At 35.6% G+C, this 24,755-nt stretch overlaps 1 protein-coding gene across 3 annotated transcripts in view; it reads right to left on the bottom strand.

Annotated features, from left to right (window-relative positions):
• Positions 1-24,755, bottom strand: part of LOC129944417 (uncharacterized) — a 270,811-nt gene that overhangs the window by 122,072 nt on the left and 123,984 nt on the right. For all 3 annotated transcript variants that reach the window (XM_056053831.1, XM_056053830.1, XM_056053833.1), the window contains one exon: positions 24,177-24,408. In XM_056053831.1, the coding sequence (XP_055909806.1) occupies positions 24,177-24,186 (10 nt within the window). In that variant the 5' untranslated portion in view covers positions 24,187-24,408. The remainder of the gene's footprint in view (positions 1-24,176; positions 24,409-24,755) is intronic.

Here is a 24,755-nt window from a genome sequence, read left to right as displayed (position 1 = left end):
GATTGCCATATCTAAGCTGAAGTCTAATAAAGCCGCTGAAGCGGATGGCTTGACTGCCGAGCTCTTTAAAGCAGCTGGAGATAAGTTGGTTAGGAGCATGCACTAACTTATGTGTAAGATATGGTCGGAAGAAAGCATGCCCGATTAATGGAACCTCAGTATTGTTTGCCCGATCCTGAAAAAAGGAGACCCTCAAAACTGCACCAACTATAGAGGAATCACTCTACTTAACATCGCCTATAAAATCTTCTCTGCCGTAATGTGTGAAAGTGTAAAGCCCATTGTCAACAACCTGATAGGTCCTTATCAGTGTGGTTTTAGACCAGGAAAGTCCACAGTCAATCAAATATTCACATTACGGCAGATCCTGCAAAAACCCAAGAACACGAAATAAACACCCACCATCTTTTCATCGATTTCAAGGCTGCATATTACAGCATCTACAGGTACGAGTTGTATAAAGCCGTGTCTAGTTTTGGCATCCGTGCCAAACTCGCCCATTTTATGCCGAATGACCATATAGAATTTCGCGTTGCTTCATAAAGGTTGGAAGGAACTTAACAGAATCTTTCGATATCGAAAAAGGTTTTAGACAAGGTGATGCGCTGTCATGCGATTTTTTTAACATCATACTTGAAAAAATAGTGCAGGGCTCCCACGTCAACATTAGAGAAATTCTCTTTCAAAAGTCTGTCCAATTACTAGCATATGCTGATGACATTGACATAATCGAACGAACTCAGCGTGATGTGAGACAAACTGTCGGTAATTAGGAAGCTTTCGATCGTCGATATATTTCTTAGCGTTTCCATGACCTTGGAAAGAATTATAAGGTAAGAGTTAGGAGTATCAGTATTTTTTGCGGATGGGCTGGAACAATTCTGCTTTCCATGCGCTCGGAACGAGACCAAAGAGTAGAATAGATAATAAAGGTTACGCAGTGATTTTAACAGCGTTGCAGAACACCTCTTCAGAACAATAGTTGTCTTTCTCAAATTTCCAAACAGATTTCTAAGGAGCTGTTTCTTTAACTGCAGAGCCTTGACACAAGAAATTTGCAGATATAACAAAATAGTTAGATGTGCCTTGAGAAAATAGATCACTGATAGTTGATAGTGCATTTTTCAGGGTTAGAGATAAGGAGTATTTTCTGATCGATCTTCCGCGTCCGATATTCGAGTGATTTAATTCAGCGAAGATCTCAGTACACATTCCTTCGGATGTTGTCTAACCCGAATGTTCAATGACCTTCAAGGTTAGAGATAGCTTAGTTTAAAAATATTTTCTTGGATTTTTTTCTTTTGAATATTAGTAATTTTTGCAAAATGATCGTAGGCCGTAATTTAATATCAGAAAAACGAATTCTTGAAGATGTAAGAGGTTTTTTTTAATTGTAAGTTCTTCGTTCCCTACCCCAACTTTTCATGGATATAATTTAAGGAACGGTAATAGACAATTGAAAATGTTTCAAATGAAAAAATGTGTTTACTTTGACTGCAAGTCAACTTAACATCTTTTTGCCCCAAAAAATTGCAAAAAAAATACATTTGAAATCTCTTTTGTCAAGACCTCTCAGAAGACGTTATCCCATAAAACTATGTATCTTGCTTTTATTTCTTTATTTGCTTATAATTGAAAACCACATCTTGTCTTAAGAGATCAATATACTGTTTCTCATTAACTTTCCCATTATCGCCTTAATGAGAAAATCAGGACGAAAAAATACAAACAAAACTCCATATCCATATCCTTAATCACAAATGAAAACAAACCTCTTCCCTATATTACTCTTAACACAGTTTGCATTCATACTTCTATACTATACTTTCTTCTTCAAGTAATATGCCATAGGAAGGTATATTATATAGGCTGTCCTGTAGGCAATATCCATTAGCATATGTTAAGCACCTTCGAGTGCATTTTATCTTAAAAGCATACAAAATATAAAATATGTTATCTGGGCTCTTGGAAGTAGGCTTCAGGGAACGTAAAACAGGTGAATTTATATACTCAAACCTACTCAAAGATCGAAACCGATCTAATTGAGTCAGCATGCGTCGTAGTCGTTGTCGACGTTACGAGGTAGGTAAGGTATATCCTTAGATTGCATGTCCTTTAATCTGTTGGAAAGTGATATGGTTGAACTGAAGTAAGTACATGTATGACTTTAGGTAGTATCGAATCTCCAGAGTTGTTTGTTCTTCGATTTAGACTCCGTTTTATGCAAATAATGACCTAATAAATAAAAATGTCAGGATATATAATATTGGAATAGAAAGGAATAAGAAGAAGAAGGATTTAAAAGAAAACAACATGGCGACACTTGCTTCACATGTTAAGGAAGAAGAAAAATTAGCATTTTTATTAAAGCACCACCTCCTGTATCTACCGGAAGTAAGTCGAAGTCGGAGTCGTAGTCATAGTCCAAATCCCTGCCCCCAACTTCAAACTTGAACACTCTTGGGAAATATATATTTTTCAGGACGTTCGTTGCTTAGAGGAATCAGAGGAAGAAGGAATTCATTAACATATAACCAAGCAAAATATCACATGTATCGAATCCCACACACATGTAAGTGTACGTATTTTTATAAGGGTTGGGAGATTGGGTGCGTTAAGTGCGCAGTTTGGTTCGTAATTTATGCCATTTTAATTCGCTCCATTAACTGCATAAGTAGACGAAGCTCATTCAACCAAGTGATGGCGATATAACGTTATAACGTTTAAGCCCATTTGCCTGGCACAAACTGATAGCGATAGGAGCTTCTTAAGGCGAGCTCCTTTTGAGTATCCCATTTTTCTTTATTTTGTTTTTATTTTTTATATACGATACACACCAAGAAAAGGATAAAGTGTGTATAGGTGTATGAGTTTGAGAATGTCCTTTCAGCAGTGAATGCTTATCGCATATTTTAAAGTTTTGCCAGAGTAAAGCATAAAAACTATAATTTCAGGAGCTTATTACTATTTCTTCGGTACGGGGGCGGGCGAGGGTTCATTTGTTGGAAAAGGATCATAAAATATCCCACAAATTGCTGATTGCAGTTGGCGACAAATATCACAACAGTGCACAGATTCATATACGTTGTAAATTTATACAAGTATGTGTAACTTAAGTCGGGTAAATTATAACCGTATGTGGAATTTATGGTTTATAGTTAGTATGGAACTCATTATTATGGCAATACTCACTCTGGTATATGTTTATAGCCCTTTCGTGATGTGTGGTATTTAGCTTCACACGTACATTGAGTATTTATTTTATCCTGGAGTTGATCAGGATTTTGAAAAAAAAATAAAGCAAACGTACTGATTTTCTAATTTTAGAGCGTGTACAAAATTATTCGTTGGGTTTTTAGAGTTGTGTTGGATTAGGGATGGTTAAATTGTGATAAGGAAGGTGGGAGGATATGAGGCGAACACGCACGCAATTGCAGGGTTCTATGGAGGATACTGTATGCATTATATTCACTGCAAAGTTATTATTTTGGTTTATAGTCTTTTTATTTTTTAATTTATATCCACCCATAAAAGGTAATGATTGTTTTGCTCCAATATAATCGGGGCTTATAAATGGTTATTAAATAATTATTTTGATGTGTTTTGAAATAATTATTGACGAGTTATTAAATAAAGCACATATTCAAATATTGTTTTTGTATAAGCAACTAAATCACAGCTAAACAAATAACATACTTCAAATGATTCACATATGGAATTCGAATAGTATAGAGTGTTTTTTGTACCTGCTTGAGAAGTTTCTATGGTTTTTGTCTATGGTTTGACAGTAAACAATGTTTAGCTGTTTTGACATTCATCCAGTAGAACAGTCAATGCTGATATATAACGACCTCTTCGACGAACTGTAGAACAGCGACGACGAACTAAATTCCGCTCTCAATACAAAATGATCAATTATATTTAGAAGACGAAAGCCAACAATCCTTTCTTCCTGACTAAGACGACGTAAAGATTGTCATATTTAAGCTGAAGTCTAACAAAGCCTCTTAGAAGAGATGGTTTAAATGTCAAGCATTTCAAAACAGCTGGAGATAATTTGGTTGAGATCATGTACTAAGTAGTACCCGTGGCATAGTGGTTAGCTCGTTAGACTATCTGTTGATTAAGAAGAACTACAGGTTACCAATTAACAAGTACTGCAACCGCAAGATCCGGTTGGTTAATTCCAGTGACCCTAGTATGTTCCTTAAAATCAACAAGATATTCAGGAAAAAGAACGATAGTGACCTTCCGTGTCTGAAACTCCAAAGAACTGAAGAGAACAGAGACGTACTCAGGACAGCGCAAATACATCCAAAAGAAGCCATCTTTGACAATCTTTGACAATATTTTTTTATAATTGAATATCCGAAGAAAAAATTGGAGGTGGAGGGAGCTGTTTTCCAGCAAGTGTACAAGGTGCATGTAAGCATTCGCCCCAACCACGACCTGGAAAACAGAGCCCAACTTAATCACTTTTACCTTCGAAATGATATCACACAATGGCAATCTGAGACGATTCCTTGGCAAATGCCATAATCACCGAGCAAACGGGACCAATTCCCTTGTTAGTGACGAAGGTCGAGCTTCAGCTCTTCTTCAACTAAATTAAATACAAAAAGTCAGCAGGTGTCGATGGTATATACATCGTTGTACTAAGACATTTACTGATGGAGGCAATTGACATTTATACCACACTCTTCAATAATGCATAGTATCCAGTGCATTGGAAGACCGCTGTGGTTCATCCTCTCCCGAAAAAGTGAAAGGACAACTCCAACCCGTCAAATCTTCGGTCGATAAGTATTCTTCCGAGCATCAGCAAAGTTTTCGAAAAGATCATCAATAGGGCTTTGACTAAGTGGGCTGTGGAAAACAAAACAATCCGGGATAAACAGTTTGGGTTCAAGGCGGGTTATGACACAATTTATGCTGCGTCTAAACTCGTTTCTGATATCCAATAGAATAAATCCAAACAACAATGCACAGGTGCTGTTCTGGTTGATTTGGAAAAGGCCTTTGATACCGTATGGTTAGAGGGTCTTTACCTAAAACTGAGCAGACTTGGCATATGCAAACCATTGCTGTATATACTTTATGATATGCTTATCGGTAGAAAGTTTGTTGTCAAAAGTGGCAATGTAACTTCTACCATAAAATTCTCAATTAGAAATGGTCTTCAACAGGGAGCGGTGAATTCGCCGATTCTCTTCAGCATTTATACCAGCGATCTGATAGGTAGTCTTACAAGGCAATTTCTTACGCCGACGATCTTATTGCATACAGAACGGCCCAAAAGGTTGAGGTTATTAGATTTCTCTTGCATCGTGATTTCGACAAGATTCAGCGATATTGTGACGACTGGAAACTGAAAATAAATGTCCAGAAGTCGGAGGCAATTCTGTCCCGGACTGCGTTGGCTAGGGCCACGAGGGATACGTGCAAGAATTGGCTCAAGATGGTCATCGTTGATCTTCACGGGAAGTGAAGTACCTCGGTATCTGGTTAGATCAGTATTTATATTTCGTAAGACATATAAATGCTGCTGTGACCAGGGCCAGAGGAGCTTTCGCTCTAACGAAACGCTGTTTTACAGCAATTGGCTTGATTCTAGAGTGAAGATAATTTGCTTCATGGCCCTCATACGGCGGATGATCCTTTATGGTTGTCCTGTGTGGTTCAACGCTGCCCCTTCCCAAATGGAGCAGTGCATTACTATTTCAACGAGTTCCTATACAAGGGGGCTCGAATCAACAGAATTGACAATTTCGTGATGAATCTCATTCGAGGTCACATTGCAGGAGCTATGTCTTCAAGTCACAATTTAGTTTTCAAGGTGTTCTATATAAACGATGGTTATTTTGAGAGTGCACGCTTGAGCGGCTTCATTCCACAATAAAATTGAATTGAAGTTAAATAGATATTAGGGCTGAAAAGCATTAGAATTAAGTATTATTGTTTAACTTAGAGTGTCCGTATGAGACCAGTTAGTCAGTTGTAAGTTATGTATAATCAGGCTAGTCTTATGAATTTTTGTCTAGCTTTAAGATAGTTTTAAGAAATAATGAATAAAAATGATTTAGAAAAAAAGTGAATTAGACTGTCAAGCCAGAGGTCTTGGGTTCAGTACCTGTCTGTGCCATCTAAAGTTTTTTTTTCACGGGTACTACCTCTAGCGAGGAATTGACAAATGTATTTATTTGTTTCATCAATCAGAGAACATCTTTCCTTAAAGACTAAAAAGTATATAAGGGAACTGATACGGAAACAGGACATAACTTGACACTTAGAGACATTCAAATGTAGAAAGTGTTTGACCCACCAATCAGCCAATCTATTTAAATCATCATTTAACAAAGTACAATCTTGAATGGATTTAATTGGTGAGATACAGTTTAAGAGCATCCGCAAATTGGAAACATGATGAATTTTTGAATATGTCAGGAATATTATTGATAAATAATAGTGGTCCCAAATAGCTGCCCTGAGGGACACTAGATGGCACCAAGAGCCATTCCGAAAAATGATCACCAATTTGAACCCTTCGAGGAGTTAAATAAAATTTTAACCAATCGAAAAGTTTAGAGTGAAAACCACACTACAAAAGCTTATTCAAAAGAACCTGGTGATTCGATCGAAAATCTTTGGCAAAATCTGTAATTATAATAACGAAAATTCAAAAAGAAGAAAATTCCAGCTTGGTCTATAATTAGTAACATCCTGTTTAGATCCTGACTTAAATATTGGTGTTATGTAAAACAATTTTCAACACTCTAGAAACTGAGCTTGAGAAAGAGACAAAATAAAGATAATCGTCATAGGCCTAGCTAAGGAAGATGCACATTTAAATAATAAAATGGGTGTAATTAAATCAGGAACTTCTTTTTTGGTTGTATCTTAGTCTAGTAGGTCTGTCAAAACTTCTCAAACCTGTAATATCATTGAACTAATATTAAGAGATACTGGGATCTGTTGGAATTCGAGATTGGAAGGTAAATTTGGTGAATAAACAAACTGAAAGTAGATAGCAAAAAGATTACAAATCTCATTCAAGTCACTTGTTGATGTATTTAAGTACTTCATACAGCTTGGATAACCGTTTTATTTACGTTGAGAGTTAATACAATTTCAAAAACTTTTACTAAATTTTTTTATATTAGATTCTTTAGTAAACATATGGGATCAATTCAAAAATTTATTGAGGGTATTAAATTCCTTTTGGCAATTTCAACTCAATACTTTCGTGATTTTTTTTAAAAAGTTTAAATGAGTTATTTTTTATATTTTTTTAAATTAATAAGTCTTTTACTAAACCAAGCTTGATTAGAACTGGATTTAGATTGTTTAAGTGGAACAAATCTACGTATCGGCGTAATGTCAATGAAGCTTAGAAATTAAAAAGGGAGAAACATATTAAATGATGTCATCAACTAACGACAAGATGAGTGGAGTAGAGGATTGAACGATAAGCTTTACAGCAACGTAGACTAAGCTTAGAAGAATAAAATTCCAAAGGCTGAGATGGCTTTGTTATGTAGCCCATTGGTCAGCACAGTAGAGGAAGGCTGCGGATATGCTGGCCACCACAACTGAAGACTTCTAGGTAGGTACCAATTGATCCGATTGACCTGAATATCGTTAATTTTAATATTAGTTACTTTTCAAACGTCAAAACATGACAGCTTCAAAAGTGACAGTCGACCAAAAAAGCGGGCTATTTAAAACTTGCTATAGCAAACATATTAACATATGTTTCTTAAAACCAATTAGCATTATCTTAGTGTCTTTTTGTTTGTTCCAAAAAATCAAAGCTCTATACATAACAAAACATCCGTTTGCTATCCCATTAATTGGACGTAGGTACCTAAGTAATTTTCACAACAGTGCGCAAACACCGTTAATCCATTATGAAAACATTTAAACCTCTACATCCGCCACATTGATGGACTGTTAATTCCATAATACAACCAAGAATAAAAAGACCATATAGCCTCGTTTTTACGTCGTCGTCACTAGTTTGCAACCTGCCGTCAGCACGTCGTCTGTCTAAGGGTCAGCCAGTCCTGGCCCGGCCAGTCGCACAACCCTTTACACAAAGTAAGGTGTGAGAAAAAACACTTAATCAAAATTGGTTTCACTTTCGCACCAACAATCCTGAGAATGAACATCGTCGTTGTCGTCGTCATCGTTCCCTGAAATGGAACAAAAACACAGCTCCGGTCAGGACCTCTTTTATATGGTTCAGGACTCAGGAGTATAGCAAAAGTAACCTTTTTCTTGTTCATTGTGAATTGTTGTTTTAATGTGCGTCATATATCCTATCCGATACCAGTGCTCCAATCGAGCCAAGTCAGCCCTAAAGCCTGTAGTAGCAGCGCAGCACAGCGTTATAGCTGTGTGCGGTGCAATTTTTTATTCATAAAGCACATTTCCCGCACTTAACTTCATAACTCCATTTCAAAAAGTGTTATTTAATTTTTCCCTCTCACGCGAGAAAGCAATCTCCTCCGTTCATTTTTCAGACCTCCCTTCGTCACACTCAAATCCTTACACCACCACCTTCCCACCTCTTTTTCGCTTGGACATAATGTGCAAAGCGGTGTATGGTGGAGCTGGTAAACAGTGGTCGTGTACTTTTTAAAGGTTTTACCCACCTTCGCATTTGGAGGTTGGTTGAATCCGCATAAGCAATCTGCGGGTTGAACTCTAACCCCCAACGCATTTTATAAACGGAAAAATCAAGGATACACACTCAAACGATTTAGAATGCAAATTTGTGCTGCTTGCTATGTTCGGCTTTTGACGCTGAGTCTGCTCTATTTCTCACCACCCATCCCCACTTTCCCTCTCTAACTTCTATGGAAGAAAGTTGTGAAAAGTCTAAAATGGACAGTGTTGCCAATAAGTGCTTTCACGGAGTGTCCTTTGTTAAGAAACTATTACAAAAAATTCCAAACGGAAGATAGTTACGTGGAACAATTAATTATCTCAAGATTTTTTAAAAACATCATTCGTTTGTCCTTCCAAGGATAAGACACTCAGGTAAAAAATGGCGATTCAAGTTTTAAAAACTAATTTTAATCTCATACAATGGCAACACTTTTATTCACTCTTATTCCGTGAGTTTGTGTACAGGACTGATGAATGTTCTGTGAATTTTCGTGCCTATTTTTGTTGTTGTTTTGTTTTTCAAAACTCCATAGTCAAACGGCCAATTTATGGAAATTTCTACTACCCTGCCTTCTTCGTTCTACGTCGTTGTCGTTGGTTTCCACTATTCACCCGCTGGCTTTGGCACTGGCGTTTTCACCAAGGCCACAAAACAGAAACCGGTACAATTGGAATACTAAAATACTTTTGAATGTTGTGTGCATTTATAGGCAAAGTTTTTTTGAGTTTAACGCTGCCGCTGGCTTTTGGCTCGGGACGATGTCCTTGATGATGTGGTACTTCGTGAATGTACGCGAATATGGTGTGGCAATATGAATTGACGTCAATTTGCACAGGCCAATTATTTATTGGAACTTATGGGGGTTTCCCTTAAAAAGCCTTTCACCGTTTTTGTCCCTTGCATTGATTACTTTTGATCTATAGTCAAACGTATGTATGTTAAGGTAGGTTTTTGAAAAATAGGAGATTAGGAATGTTTTTGAGTGTTCATCATCATCACAAGACTTTGACATCAAAATTTATTCGATTTAAACTTACTCGTACATCCTTAAGCACGTAGGTTAACACTTAACTAAGAATCCTCCTTTCGAATTCGAAGATGTGATGTGGAATGCATTTTATTGATTAGTCCTAGGATTATTTTTTTGAATTTTTGAAATCAATAAACCCATCATTTATACAAAAGACCATTCATACGAGATTTGTATGGTACGTAAACTTCATGTGGTGCCGTGACCTTGACCTTGTTTGAAATGTGAAGTGAATGTGGGCCTTTTTGAATTTATGAACATGATGAATATAAATTTCATGGAACACTAGAGAAAGAGAGAGTCATCATTCACTTTGAATTTTCAAAATTAAGTTGCTTTTGGATATGGGAGGTGGTATATTATGATGGGAACTGAAAGGATGTGTGCGATGGTTTTGCAGTGTGATTTTTTGAAAAGAGTGAAGACGAAAAATGTAATGTACTTTTATACCATCTAAAATTTTGAAATAGAATTTGTTTTCTTGGAATTTGGAGAATGGTTTTTCATAACAACCCAATTAGAAGGTGCACCTAATTGGTTTTCCTTTTTATTTCATACATATTTTTTAATCGAGTTTAGAATCATTCAATATTTGATTTAACTATTAAACAGTTTGTTTTCAATAAGCAGTGTAAGGATTCAAAAAGTGAGCATTCACTATTTTGTTCGTATAATTGGAACACACTCAAAGAAATGGTAGTGTCGCTGCACATTAGTTCTGAATTCTTTAACATTGCAAAGACAGTGAAAGACAGAATTTGTTAAGGCATTCCACATTCGTGTAGTACGGCTTAAGAATTAAAATCAATATTTTACTGTACGGCTGAAATTGGGCTAAGGAATAAACTGTGGACATTTCTAGAAACTTGAATATTGTGGTTAAAAATTTGGGGAGAGGAATTACTGACTTACATTTTACAAGGTTCAACATCTTACTAACAAAAGACAAAGAAACACACATTTTGTAACTAACATTAACTAGTGAAGTGATTAATAATAACCTTTGGTAAAAAATGTGCGTAAATGATACATTAGAGCGAAACTTAGGTTGGAAAATGTCTGCATTTCAAATATTTCTCAAAAGCTATAGTTTACAAAATGGTATATGTTTTAAAGAAGAGATTTTTTCCGAAAATAGCACCAATCATCTGAAAATTTCTAGAAATGGATTTGATGTTTCCTAAATATAATTGTTAATATTTTTTTTACAAGTTTCTGTAAAGAAAAAATTACAAACAAGATCGTCAAATTTTCGAATGTATGAGAACAAATTGAAAAGTAAGTTTTGTTAAAATTTCGGTACGTATATTGAAATTTTCTTCTCAAAGCTATAACAAGATCATTGATCAATCAAACCAAAATTGTTTTAAAATTGTATAAAGTTCAGAAATATTTCCTACGTTGATACAAATTTTTGTACAATTATTGAAGATGAGTGATTAATCTCAAACTCTTCTTACAACTTTGTGGGTTATGTAATTTTCTACAAACTACTTAAATTTTTTTTTGTCACGACAGGTCTTAACACTTTTGATATCGAAAAACTCGATTTTTCCCTAATTGTTCCTTGAGGGTACTTTTTTGGTAAAAATATCTCAAGTAATTTTCATTGATTTAATATTCATCCACGAGAAACTTTCTTTTAAGGGAAAACCGAAAAAGATGATTTTTTTCTTTAAAAACCTTAAAAATTATTTGCTGAACGTTTTTGAGCGACTTTGAGTTGGCCCATAATTGCGATGCAATTTCTGATTCGGGTTAAAAACAAATTTACTCAGGTATTGATTGAAACAAAAACTGAGTTACATTGCTAAAAGATTTAAAGCAACACCGTGTGCTTTTTGTGCAAAACTGTTTTACTAAACATTGACTGATAACTTCAATAGGTAGTTAAAAATTTAGTAATTATATTTTTTGTAAGCCAAATTGTTCGTTGTAATTCAATTTATACAAAACATAAACATTTAAATTCTGAGCAGCTTGAATCGTCAATAAATGTCAAAATATTCAATTCGACAAATTGGATTGACTACAATTACATCCAATGGGCAATTCTAAATGAAGTTTTTATTAAAAATTTGTAAAAAGCGTTTGGGATATCTTTATAAATAAATGACGAATAATTTCCGAAAAAAAACTTTTTTAAAATGGCCGGTTTTTGGTATAAATTTTGATCGGTTAAAATTTTTAAAAAGCGGTTTTCTACAAGTAGATCTTAACTTCTGTTTACTCTCTATCCGCTGCGATACTTCATGTGGGTTGACAAGTTTTAAACATCAATCTATTTTGAATAAATAATAACCGCGCCAATTTCTAAAAAAAACACTAAAAGAAATAAAGTGCGTATACACCTCAGTGCACCTATTAATATTAGATTATATGAGAAATCATAATTTGCAAAATTTTGTGGCTTGAGTGTACAAGCATTGAGACTAATTTCAAATCACACAAAAGATCTTATATATAAAAAAATGAATTGCTGTTCGTAAGCCTCACTAAAACTCGAGAACGGCTGAACGGATTTATCTTATCTTAGTCCCGTAATGTTCGTCTAGGTCTAGGGAAGGTTTAAAAGGCGAGAAAAAATTGATTGATTTCCGGGAGAACCCTAAAAACAGCCCCTTTCTATTTTCCATACAAACGTTTTATAGGGTCAATTTGAACTTTATTGCTATTCAAAAAATAATAATAATAAGTATTCTGCTTTGAAATTATCGTTAAACAAGCAAATCACCGAAACACCAAATTGCAACATCACCAAAAATTGAAAAATAGCGCAATGACCAAGATCTAACAGGTATGCAAATTAATTGTTTGGGATGAATGCACAATGAACAAAATGAACATCTGGTGCCTAGTACCTCAACTGGAGATTGAGTTCCAGCCCCAATGGAAAGTTGTTGGGGGCAGCAAACGAGAGAGGGGGGTAGAGGTGCTTCCATTAAGGCACCTCTCCTTATCCAGGCGGTAGCGGACGAATTCTCAAGATAGAATCAACGATGGCATTTACAGTTCCAGTAAGGTTGAACTACTTAGTGAACACCTTATAGGGCTTCTTCGACATATTCGGAGCATAGGCCTGTAAGGAGTGGTTTAACCGGCTCCCCTTCCTTGGAGTTATACTAAGGATCTGGCCCTCCAGGTTGGGGGTTGTGCCGTCGGGGTGACTTCCTGGCCACGTAAAAATACCTTGAGTTTCGAAGCACCAACAAGCCTCGGATACGGACGGATTCACTGTTGACAACCCACGCAAACGAAATAAACACAACGAACTTCGGATATGTACGTGGAATGTTAGGTCCCTTAACAGATCACGTGCAGCCGAACAATTAGCGGAAGCCCTAAACAGTTGCAAGGCAGATATAACAGCCATTCAAGAAGTGCGATGGGATGGACCGGGCAAACGCAAACTAAAAGACTGCAATATCTACTAACGCGACTGCTACCGAGAACAAAGACAGCGTCTATTTGGGTGTGGATTTGTTGTTGGAACTAGGCTCAGGCTAAATTCGCTAACATAAGCCTAATATGCTCGCATGCCCCAACAGAGGAAAAAGATGAAGATATTCTTCGAGCTCTTGGACAAGACATATGAGCAGTGCCCTGGCTATGACATTAAAATTGTCTTAGGAGATTTTAATGCCAAGTTAGGAAGAGAAGACATCTTTGGCCGGATAATCGGAAGATACAGCCTGCACGACACTGCCTCCGAAAACGGATTCAGGCTGGTCGATTCAGGCGAGACGTTCTGGTAGCTAGTACGCAGTTCACGCATCTCAATATCCACAAGGGGACATGGAAATCTCCTGATCAATCAACCGTCAACCAGATTGACCACATTGCGATCGACGCACGACACTTCTCCAGTATCCAGGATATCCGAACATTCCGAGAATCCAACATTGACTCGGACCACTTAGATGGAAAAAAAGAGAGCATGAGAAGCGCGCGATCGAGGAGATAGAGGGATGTCACAACAGAAATGAGGTTCGTAAATTTTACCAAAAGGTAAAAAAAAACCTCCCACCCAAGGGTACCAGCCATGAACCGAAGCCTGTAAAGACGATCAAGGGAACTTCGTAGTAGAACCACAGTCGATGCTGAGAATATGGAAAGATCACTTCTCCAAATTATATAACGGCGATGACGAACCGAATTCCGCTGTAAGGGAGATAGAACCACTCAACCTCGGCGACGCAGATCAACAATTCCGCCTACCCGACCTTGACGAAGTGAAGATAGCTATATCTAAACTTAAGTCAAACAAAGCTACTGGGGCTGACAGCATAGCTGCCGAACTATTCAAAGCAGCAGGCGATGATTTGGTACGGAGCACGCACCAACTCATCTGCAAAATATGGTCGGAAGAAAGCATGCCCGATGAGTGGAATCTCAGCATAGTGTGCCCGATACATAAGAAAGGAGACCCTCTAAACTGCGCCAACTACAGAGGCATCAGTCTCCTTAACATTGCGTATAAGATCCTCTCTGCCGTATTATGTGAACGTCTGAAGCCATTCGTCAACAACCTGATTGGTCCTTATCAGTGTGGCTTCAGACCAGGAAAGTTCACTATCGACCAAATATTCACACTACGGCAGATCTTGGAAAAAACCCATATCGATACTCACCATCTCTTTATCGATTTTAAAGCCGCGTATGACAGCATCCATAGGGAAGAGCTCTACAGAGCAATGTCTTGTTTTGGCATCACTGTCAAATTTTTCTGTTTGTGCAGAATGACGATGGAGAATGCACGCTGCTCTATCAAGGTCGGAAAGATCTCACCGATGCATTTGATGTCAAAAAAGGTTTTAGACAAGGCGATGCACTGTCATGCGACTCCTTTAACATCGTTCTGGAAAGAATTGTGCAAAACTCAACCGTCAACACTAGAGGCACAATCTTCCAAAGGTTCATTTAATTTCTCGGATACGCAGATGATATTGACATAATTGGAAGATCAAAGCGTGATGTCAGTGGAGCGTTTTTGAGCATTGCGATGGAAGCGAAGAAGATGGGTTTAGTGGTCAATGAGTGCAAGACCAAGTATATGCTGTCATCAAAAAAGGACACTGAACGACGAAGTCTTGGACAAAACGTCACCATGGACAGCTATAACTTTGAGGTAGTTGAGGACTTTGTCTACCTAGGCACCACTATAAACTCCATCAGTGCAGAAATCAAACGAAGAATAACTTTTGCAAATCGCTGCTTCTTTCCACTAAGAAGGCAGTTGAGAAGTAAAGTTCTTTCTCGAGCATCTAAAATCACCATCTATAAGACACTCATCATCCCGGTTCTTATTTATGGTGCGGAGGCCTGGACCCTATCAAAGAAAGATGAGAGCATCTTAGGATGCTTCGAGAGAAAAATTCTACGGGTGATTTTTGGTCCCGTGCGCATAGATGGAGAATGGATTAGAAGATATAACGACGAACTGTTCGGGCTGTACAGCAATACCGACCTTGTTAACAGAATTAAAGTCCAATGACTTAGATGGCTAGGTCATGTAGAGCGAAAGGACTTCAAGGCTCCATCCCGGAAGGTCTTCGAATCCAATCCCGAGGGACTGCACAGTAGAGAAAGACCGCGACTCAGGTGGCGCACGCAGTCGGGAGAAAACCTCAACTTACTTGGCGTGCAAAACTGGAGTCAGCTGTATTATCCATGTGTTAAGAGAAACAATTACTGTTTGCGACATGATTGATTTCAATGTTAGTAGATATTTATTTCAATAAAATTTATTGTTAATTTTAAATAACTTTGCAGGTGGCAATCTCTGACATCATTAATTGCACACAGAAATGGTTGAGAGTTTAAAGTCACTATTCCCTGGTTCTTCATTGACTGTTGTGCCATTTAATCATATAATCAAGTAATCAATTAATTACTTATTGTATTTTTGTTTGATGAATAAATTAAATTAAACTAAACAATTTTTTTTAATTTACTTCAAAAAAAAAACAATTTACATTTCTGGACAAGTAGCAGGACAAAAGTAACAGAAATAGAATCCACCCACTTCCATTTTTTATTTGAAAAACAAGAAACTCCGTCAAATTAAAATGTTAATCAATTTTCAACAAACATTATTTTAAAACTAATTATTTTTCATTTCGCATTTTACATACAAACACACTTCCGCTTCCTCTTTGTCTTTTCCTTCAACCAAAAATACTTTTGTACATAGTAAACAAAATTATTAATAACCAAAATTATTAAAAATGTCTGCCTCTGGCGAAGAAGATTCCTTGTCAAAGAAGGAAAAGATAATAATAAAGCATAATATTACATCTTCCTTCTATTTTTGGGCCAACTTAAACAAAAACAAAAACAAAAAACAACACTCCTTAAAATGAACAAAAACTGAATACTGCGAACCGGAAAGCATTCATTTTGTTTGTACATCCATCCTTAGCGTCCCCTTATAGCAAGCATACCATTTCCACCCAATTATGAGATGGTGCTTGCGCGTCATCGTATTCAAACCATTATCCTCATATCTCTCAACGTAAATATTTGCTTAAGAATTAAATTAAATTAAATAAAACAAGAAGAAAAAAAAAACACATAAAAATAATATTTTCAGAGCAAAATAAAATTTGCGTAAGAACAAAGTGTCCTGTCATTTAATTAAGCACAACACTCGAGCACGTGCAACATGAGGACATCGTATCCTTCATGTACCAAAAAAAAAAAAAATAAAATAAAAATTGAAACAAAATAAACGAACAAGGAATGAAAAGAATTCCCAGCTTTAAAATTATTAATTTGTTTTTCTTTTTCTATTTTGTTTCTCGGTGTCTCGCTGCTTGGGAATAAAGTAGATCCTGTGACACAAGTACAATGTTTATGAATGGGACATAGGGATGAAAAGAATACGCGTAGGAAAGGATCCTATATACACCAATTTGGAAGCGAAGCACGCGAATAAGGACATCATAACACCTACTCCTTTCGTCATCCTCGCCGTCGTCCTCGTCAAATAAAGTGTTGTCATTAAATTATAGGCCATACAGAAAACTCGTGTATAGGTATTTCCATTTTGTTATCCTTCTACTTTTCTTGGTACGAGTGAGAGTATTTTTGTATCCCTTTTTAATATTGTTGTAATTTTCGTATTTATGCCATATTATTTTCCAGGAATGTATAAAATGAGATGAATCCTTATTCACTTGCACTTCATTTAAATTAAATTACACATAAAACATATTAAAAAGGAAAATTGAGAAAGAGTGAGCTCTGATATCCTTGCAGTCGATGACGTCGATCTCGTATAGACACATGTATAAGGATATGCAAAAAGAAAAAATGATCCTACTTTCTCTCACACAGTAATATGCAGTTGGCATCATTAAGGCAACCATAATCCTCAGCCTCAGCTTTTTAATAAATTAATTCACACCCCTCGAACAGAACATGAGGCTTTACACACAAGACTCAGAACCAGAGCCATAGCCAGAGAAGCCCATGCTCCTCGTTTTCCAATTAACATGAATACTACAGGCTGTGGTTTCACGGTTTGGGCACGAGGAGAAAAAAGGACTAAGGGTAGTGGAAGTGGGGTGGCTAGAGTAGAGGTAGAGTAATTTTTCTTTTCGTGAAGCTCATGAAACCACCACATTAAGAGAGACTCACAAGTTAATGTGTTTCGGCAGGATTGTGAGAATGATACTGCGATGACTACGACGACGATGAGAGTAATAAAGCTATCATCTAGATAGTATAGTAAGTGATACAAAAAATAAGGACACATGATATATCCGATGTGGGGATTCACTTCGTCTTCTTCTTCTTTACTGAATTCGGGACATGATTTAATTATGATTTTGTGTGTCAAAGTTCTAATCAGTGCTGATGGGAGACTTCACTTACCTTAATTTGTTGAGTTTTTCTTTTTATCTATTAAGGAGAAGGACTATTAGCAGAGTGAGGGGAGTGATAGGCATAGGCTCACAGGCTTATAGCCATTAGTAAAACCAAACGAAACGCACCATAGTTATTAAAGACTTTGCTATAAAATTTTATGCTGCGGAAGGAATTTTCAGAGGGTATATCAAAGGACAATCAATTGACATTTTCATTAACTATGTTCATATATATAAAAAGACTTAAGCCAGGTATAAATGGCTTTTTAAGATCGAAATATCAAAATATGTACTGAGTAATTAAACAATTACTGACGCATAATCTTTTGATATTTATGTTCTTGCCAATAAAAATAACCACAACTTTTAAGGACTCTCGATGATGAGTTGTATTAAACTGTGTTATATAATGTCACTGGAATTTTGAAGATGTCACTTTTAATAGCTGTCATTAGGATAGCAAAAATTAAAGAAAATGTGACATTAGCATTAAAATTGTCATGAATATTTTATTGCTCGAAATTAGGGTTTAACTGGACACAAACATTTTATGTCAGAACTAAAGTGATAAAAGAGTATCATTAAAAATGCTTAAATGCTATTTTTGGTAAATAGAGAAATGTTCATTTGAAGAAAATCAAGCGAAAAATTAAGATCGTATTAATATTAAAAATTAAAATGCCCGACTGGGTCTTAAAAACATACTTCTGTATTCAAAGAGTCTGTTTAGCAGTTTTTAAAAATAAACCTTAATTTATTTGTGTGTATTTCAAAAGAAATAAAAAGTATATAATTTAAGCTTATTGCTTTAAAATTAAGTTTAATTAAAAGGATATGCGTTTGAAATTATGCTTTTATGCTTTACAAATTATTTCAAGCAAATGGCGCTCGCGGATGACTAGAATAAATGTCAGCCAAAAAGCCAAATTTAAGACACACTTGGGGAGCTAAAACAAAACTTCTTTTCTATATTTATTTAAGCAGGTACTTTAAAACAGACTCAAATACCAATAATCCCCCCCCCCCCCCTTCGTTCAAAATACGTAAACATTCTTCCAACGAAAATAAGCTTTAATTAAAATGAAGTCTTCGGATTTCTTGTCAAATAGGACAAGTTGCTAAAAAATGGTTAACATCTTCGTTTTGGTTTGAGTTGCAGAAATGCAGAGTGAACAAATTGCATCTAAGTCCGTTCTATGAAGCCTGTAGTTGAGCTCAAGAGTTTCACTCCGTATTTTTAATATAAAACTTATACCAGGAGCTGAAAGGTCCTCACAGAAATAATTAAAATCACCGAAAGTCAAATTAAGACGGCTGTAGGTTGCTCTAAAAAGTGATTCTCTAGCCCTTTCGAGATTAGTTTTGTACATTTCCTCATCAACCATCAAAATGCAGTTGTAAAAGATATTTCTGCATTTTTTTTTCTTCCCAATTTTTAAAAGAGGAATATCCATAATGAAGTGATATAAGCAGGATTTGCTTGTGCAGATTACTATCAGGTCTAAGCATAAATTTAATAAGATAGTCTGCGTTGGCATTTAAATTTCTAACATATATTTGCGGTAGCCCGGACTAAACATATGTGTCGCAATTAGGCGTGCTACTCGGAAGCCGGAATATTCTTTTAGAAAAGTATATTTGACTAAGTTTCATATAATCTAGAAATTGGTTCCCATAACAAAGGCAACGGTTCACGGTAGCCTCAAAAACCTTAAGTTTTGATGTAGGGTCCACGAAGCTTCTTAAAAAAACGTTACAACATCGAATTTATAGCTGATTTGGCTAGTACTAGTTCCTCTTCAATATGATTTTTGATGATCAAATTATGAGTGATTGTAAAACGAAGATATTTATACTCGCTGATAACTTCAATAGTGGTACCATCTAATTTATAATTTCGTACATTATTATCTGAACGGTTTTGAGGTTTAAAAATCATAATTTTATATTTGGAAGTGTTGATTTTGGGATCCCACGAATCTCAATACTGTTTCAAAGATAAATCACCATGTAATTGATAAAAATAGCGAACATCAGCGGGCTCAATACACAGCCTTGTGTAACACCTGTTTCGGTTATAACGGATTTTAACATAGATAATGGTACGAGTATACAAACCATTGCAGACGTGTTTAATAAAAGTTGTTCATAAATCCGAATAAATTTGGTTGAAAGGCAAATAACTGCTTATATAAAAGTGATCTTCTGTTGATGGTGTCAAACGCAGCTTTAAAATCGACGAAAAAGTTGTATAGGGGCTGTTTTGGCGATAAAACTCCTGGCAACGCTCGTAAGAGCAAAAATTTGATCAATCATTCATAGGCCCGCCCGGAAACCAGCATGACTTATCAAAATATTTCTTTCAATCCAATTCACAAGCCTAACAAACAACATTTGTGCAAACAGTTTTCTTAGTGAGCTCAGAACTGAAATGCTTCCATAATTTTCTGGCGAACTCGGATTTCCCTTTTCAAATATAGGAATATAGGCCAAACGAAAGTAGCTCGGAAATTTCTCCTCTGTAAACATTTTGTTTAATAACCCGACACACGCTCGAGAAATTCAGGAGTTAAATTCCTATAGAATTCGATAGGAATGCTATTCAAACCAACTGCTTTGTTATTTTTTATTTTGCTTAGAGATTCCAACATCTCAACCATGGTTAACGGAGAGTCGAGCTCATCAATGCAAATATTTTGCAAGGCAAAATTGATGGAATTCTGGTGAATATCTGGCAGTACTAAGCCTTCAAAGGATAAGGCCAGGTCGTCAAGACGATGACTTGCTACAAATCTTTATATATTTTATGCTGCTCAAGGTCATTTCCTCTGTGAGTTTCTCGTTGTTAGACTGTCTAAACAATTTTAGGTAAGTGAAAGACTTTTCCCTACATTTCTTACATTCATCGTCATACCACTTCGATTTTGGCATCAGTGTTGCAGGACGAAATCTGTGCTTTTCTGATTGCCTTATTAGTTCAAAAATAGAAACTATAACAGATTCTATACATTCTGATCACAGACCAATTTTGTATGTACAACGAATTAAATGAAAGTGATGAATAGTGATACCGCAGCGGAACATCAGCAAATAGACTTCTGCAGTGCAACAAGATCACACCCCGTCGACGAGCTAGCACGAGCGTGTGCTAGTAGACCTACCCATTGCTAAAGAAAGTGGACGACCCTTTCACTACCGTTTTTGATTGGTCTGAAGGACCTGTAGCGGTTTGATTCAAAACAAGTTCAGGTGTGAAAAGGAACATATGATAGAGTGATTCAAGTCACAGAAAGGTGCCCATATTTTTTTTATTTTTTATTTCTATTTAATAACGCGACTGGTATCCATGCAGATATGGAAACTTTAATACCTTATGAAGAAGTTCACTCGGGTGTATACTTGTTATTTTCGTAAAACATTAGAAAACTTTAAGTTAAAGTATAGTTTGTTACAAATTTTGCCTGTTTGTCAGCAATAACTTGTCGAATATTCTTTAAAAAGGCGTCAGTCGTATCTACCAAGTGTTAAATTACACGAACTTCAAGGCCACGCCACAGAACCACGACTCGAGAAAATCCGCTCGTTTAAAGTTTCCTTCAATCAATAATTAATTGATTGCGGTGCGTCACGTTAACCGAGCCATTATTTTAGTAATAAATTTACACGATTTTGAAACGTTCTTCAGGAGTAAGTTTATTCATTATGAAATGATAAACCAAAACTCAGCAATATTAAATTATCGCCAGATTGAAAACCACACGTTACAAAATATTAAGTTTTTTTTTTTAAAAATGTCCTATAATAAAATTTCTATAATGGTGCAAGTAGCAAGGAAATCAAGGTTTTTAAATTAGGGTTTTGAGATCTAATGAGATCCTCTAAACAAACCTATCCTATCACGCATTTAAGGTTTTAAAAAGGCACTTATTGATAAATATAAACCTTATGTTGAAAACGGGCATTTTTATTATTTAAACAGAAGTTGAAGTCGAAATCAAGACTAAAAACTTACTCCAAGAGCAAGAAGTTTGCAGGAAGCAATGGAGTAGGAGTTCCTGTAGCTTGTCGTACGAAAATATGGGATATTTACTATAAAGGTGGAATTACTTCTAAGACTTCGTATGTCGGATATAGGACTTTCCAAACATCCAGCTCTTTAAAAAAAAACTTTTAAAATTCAAAAAAAATATAAATGTCTAACGGAAGAACTTTTTAAAGACCAAACAAGTTCTATTCATGGTGTTAAACGATGGGTTTTAGAAACGTTACGTAAAGGTGATTTTTGAATAACGGTGAGTTGTTGTAGTTTGTTGACATATGCACAGCCCCAACAGGGTATTCCATAATGCAGCTTGGAATGAAAAAATAAGCCATCTTTAACAAATTGGAAGAGCAATGTTTTTGTCAGGTGGTAGAAACAACGGGTGGATGAGAGAAGATAGTTTTTTTTTTTAAAATAGAAATGTTCTTGTCCCAGTTAAGGTTTTGATCAATACAGATGCCGAGGTACTTAAAGTCTTCAACTATTTCAATATCAAAACAGCTACCACTGCATTTAAAGTCGGGATGGTATGATTGAGTATGATGCCCATTAAACTCACCATAAAGTAATTTATGACTGAGGCAATCGTGAGAATGTAAAATTATTGGTTTGTCGGGAGAGATACTAACTCTTAGGCTGAAAAACATTAACTTTGTTTTGCTGCTCACAATTAACTCATGTTTAGCAAAACAAAATCTTAGCAAGTGAATATCATAGTTAATAACTGAAATTATATTCAAAGGACTATTGCTACAGAATGCAATTCCAAGGTCATCGGCAAAGGCTCTGAGTTTACCTCGGAAAGGAAGTGATAAAAGGGAATTAATATAAATCAAAAATAGAATGGGGCCCAGCACGGATCCCTGTGGGACTCCTAAAATACTATTTTTATAGGATCTTATGCTGCACCCAACATTTTACATTGTGTGATCTAATTTTTAGATAAGACTCCAGCCATTTCTAGACGAATCCACGAAAGCCAATTTTATACAGTTTATCCAAGAGTATGTTATGGTTCACCATGTCAAAGGCCTTAGTAATATCAACGAATAGTCCCGCACACTTTTTCTTAGCATCTAAACCTTCTTGCAAAATGCACCAAAATTCCAGAAGAGCCTCATCAGTAGAAATTTTTCTGATTAATTTTGTTGATCAGTGATGAGTTTATCCATGATTTGACGTTTCTATTTGAATTGTTCTGCATTAAAGTACAAGTTGATAAACTTATGTGTTCTTTAAAAATTTTAAGAAATAAATCATAGGCAATGGATACTTCACTTTCAAACATGACGCTTTTCCAATTTTCATAAAGTAATCTACTATTTTAAAGTTGATAGTTGACTCTGATGAAGGGGGGTTGGGTATAACATTCATTGTTTTCACATCTAATACTTTCAAAGAGAATTCATGTCAAACAGTGGTCAGTTATATTAAGTTCAAGGTTAATTACAGCAATAAAATTGCAGGGAATCTTATCAAAACGACCAAGAACATGGTCAAGGCACGTACCAGAATAAGGCCTAGCCAATCTGCGAATATTTTGATGAATAATAAAAAACGATTTGTTTCCCGAATTAAATTTTAAAATATTATCATAAATATATCTTATGTTTCTAGTAGTGAGGTTAATATGCATAAGATCAAGATTTCCAATCATACTACTGCCTTCCGACAGTAGGAAGATCAGCATATTATCTTACGGCAACAACCTCACTAACTTCAACTTTCTTCATCAAAATATGAGAGTTACGGAACCATAATTAACTTGAATTTATTTTCGTTTTTAATTTTTTTTGCTGCTACAGAGATCTAGTATGTTTTGTAAATGAATCATTAATAAAAATACTATTTTGACTACCTGCATTAAAAACACTCGAAGTAAGCTTTTTCTTTGCGTTTTTTTGCTTCCATAATTCACAGCTTGGCTTCACGTGAAGAAAGATACAAACATAGAACATTGTCATAAGCGTTAGAACTGGGGTGTTGTTGTTTTTGCTTCATTTGGTAGGACGATTATAGACCCGTAAAATTGTAAAAGAGCTTCAGGAGCGTTGTTCAGATAAATTACCCATTTTGATAAAATAATTTACTCATGTCTCCATTTTTAAACGCTTTACCCGATCTTGGTAGTTTGGATAAAATCATCAACTATATCAAAGCTTGGAAGACCCTATTAAAAGACCCTTTATAATGGTAAAAACTCTGTTTTTGCATAAGTAATTACTTCAAATCAAATTCTATACTAATATTATAAAGCTACAGAATTTGATTGTTTGTTTGCTTGTTTGTTTGATTGTTTGTTTGGAACCGCTTATCTCAAGAACTACAAGTCTGATTTGAAAAATCTTTTCAGTGTTAGAAAAACCACTTATTGAGGTTAGGATCACAAATAATGAATGTTTTAAAACCAGAGATTTTATGACAGAAGTATGTGACGGTATATTTCAGCTCATTTTGACCTTTTTTTCTAAAATAAAGTATGTGAGTAACTAAACGTAGACCAACTAGTTCCTTATAAAGCTTTTAAAATTGAATTGAAATATAAAAACAAAATTAACTTACCTTTAAACATTGCCTATCCTATACGTCTTCAGCTTCCGCTGCTTGGCTCCGTTCGCACCCGTTTCCAATTCCAAAAAAAATATTCGATTACACCTTTGACATTTTATTAAATGTTGAATTAGTTCTTTTCTATTTTGTGATGACGTCTATTTTTATTGAATTCCACTTCTTATCGTCACTTATCAATCTTTCTCAAAGCGTCGTCTTAAAGCAATCGAAATAAATACCAGATCTAAAAAAAAAACAAAAGGAAAAAGGGCAATCGTAAGCAAGATGCAAATTGGAAATTCTACTTTTTTCTTTAATATTATTTTATGCAAAATCATTTAATATCATTTACAGACATTTCACTTTTTCTAGAGAGGAAGAAAAAAGGAATACGAAAAACGTGATGAAAACACAATATCAACCACAAAGTCATACATAAATAAATACGAGATACGAGTAAACCCCCATCCCAAAAACCAACCCCAACCACATCAGGACCTCCAAAAACCCCTAAATATAGAACACGTAGAATCTATTCGTTTGATCTGTCTCAACAGATTACCACCTCAATCTTCATCAACAACAACAACA

This window comes from Eupeodes corollae, chromosome 2 (genome assembly GCF_945859685.1).
Source record: "Eupeodes corollae chromosome 2, idEupCoro1.1, whole genome shotgun sequence".
NCBI lineage: Eukaryota > Metazoa > Arthropoda > Insecta > Diptera > Syrphidae > Eupeodes > Eupeodes corollae.
The sequence above is the reverse complement of the archived record's forward strand: the minus strand, read 5'-3'. Positions and strand labels throughout refer to the sequence as shown.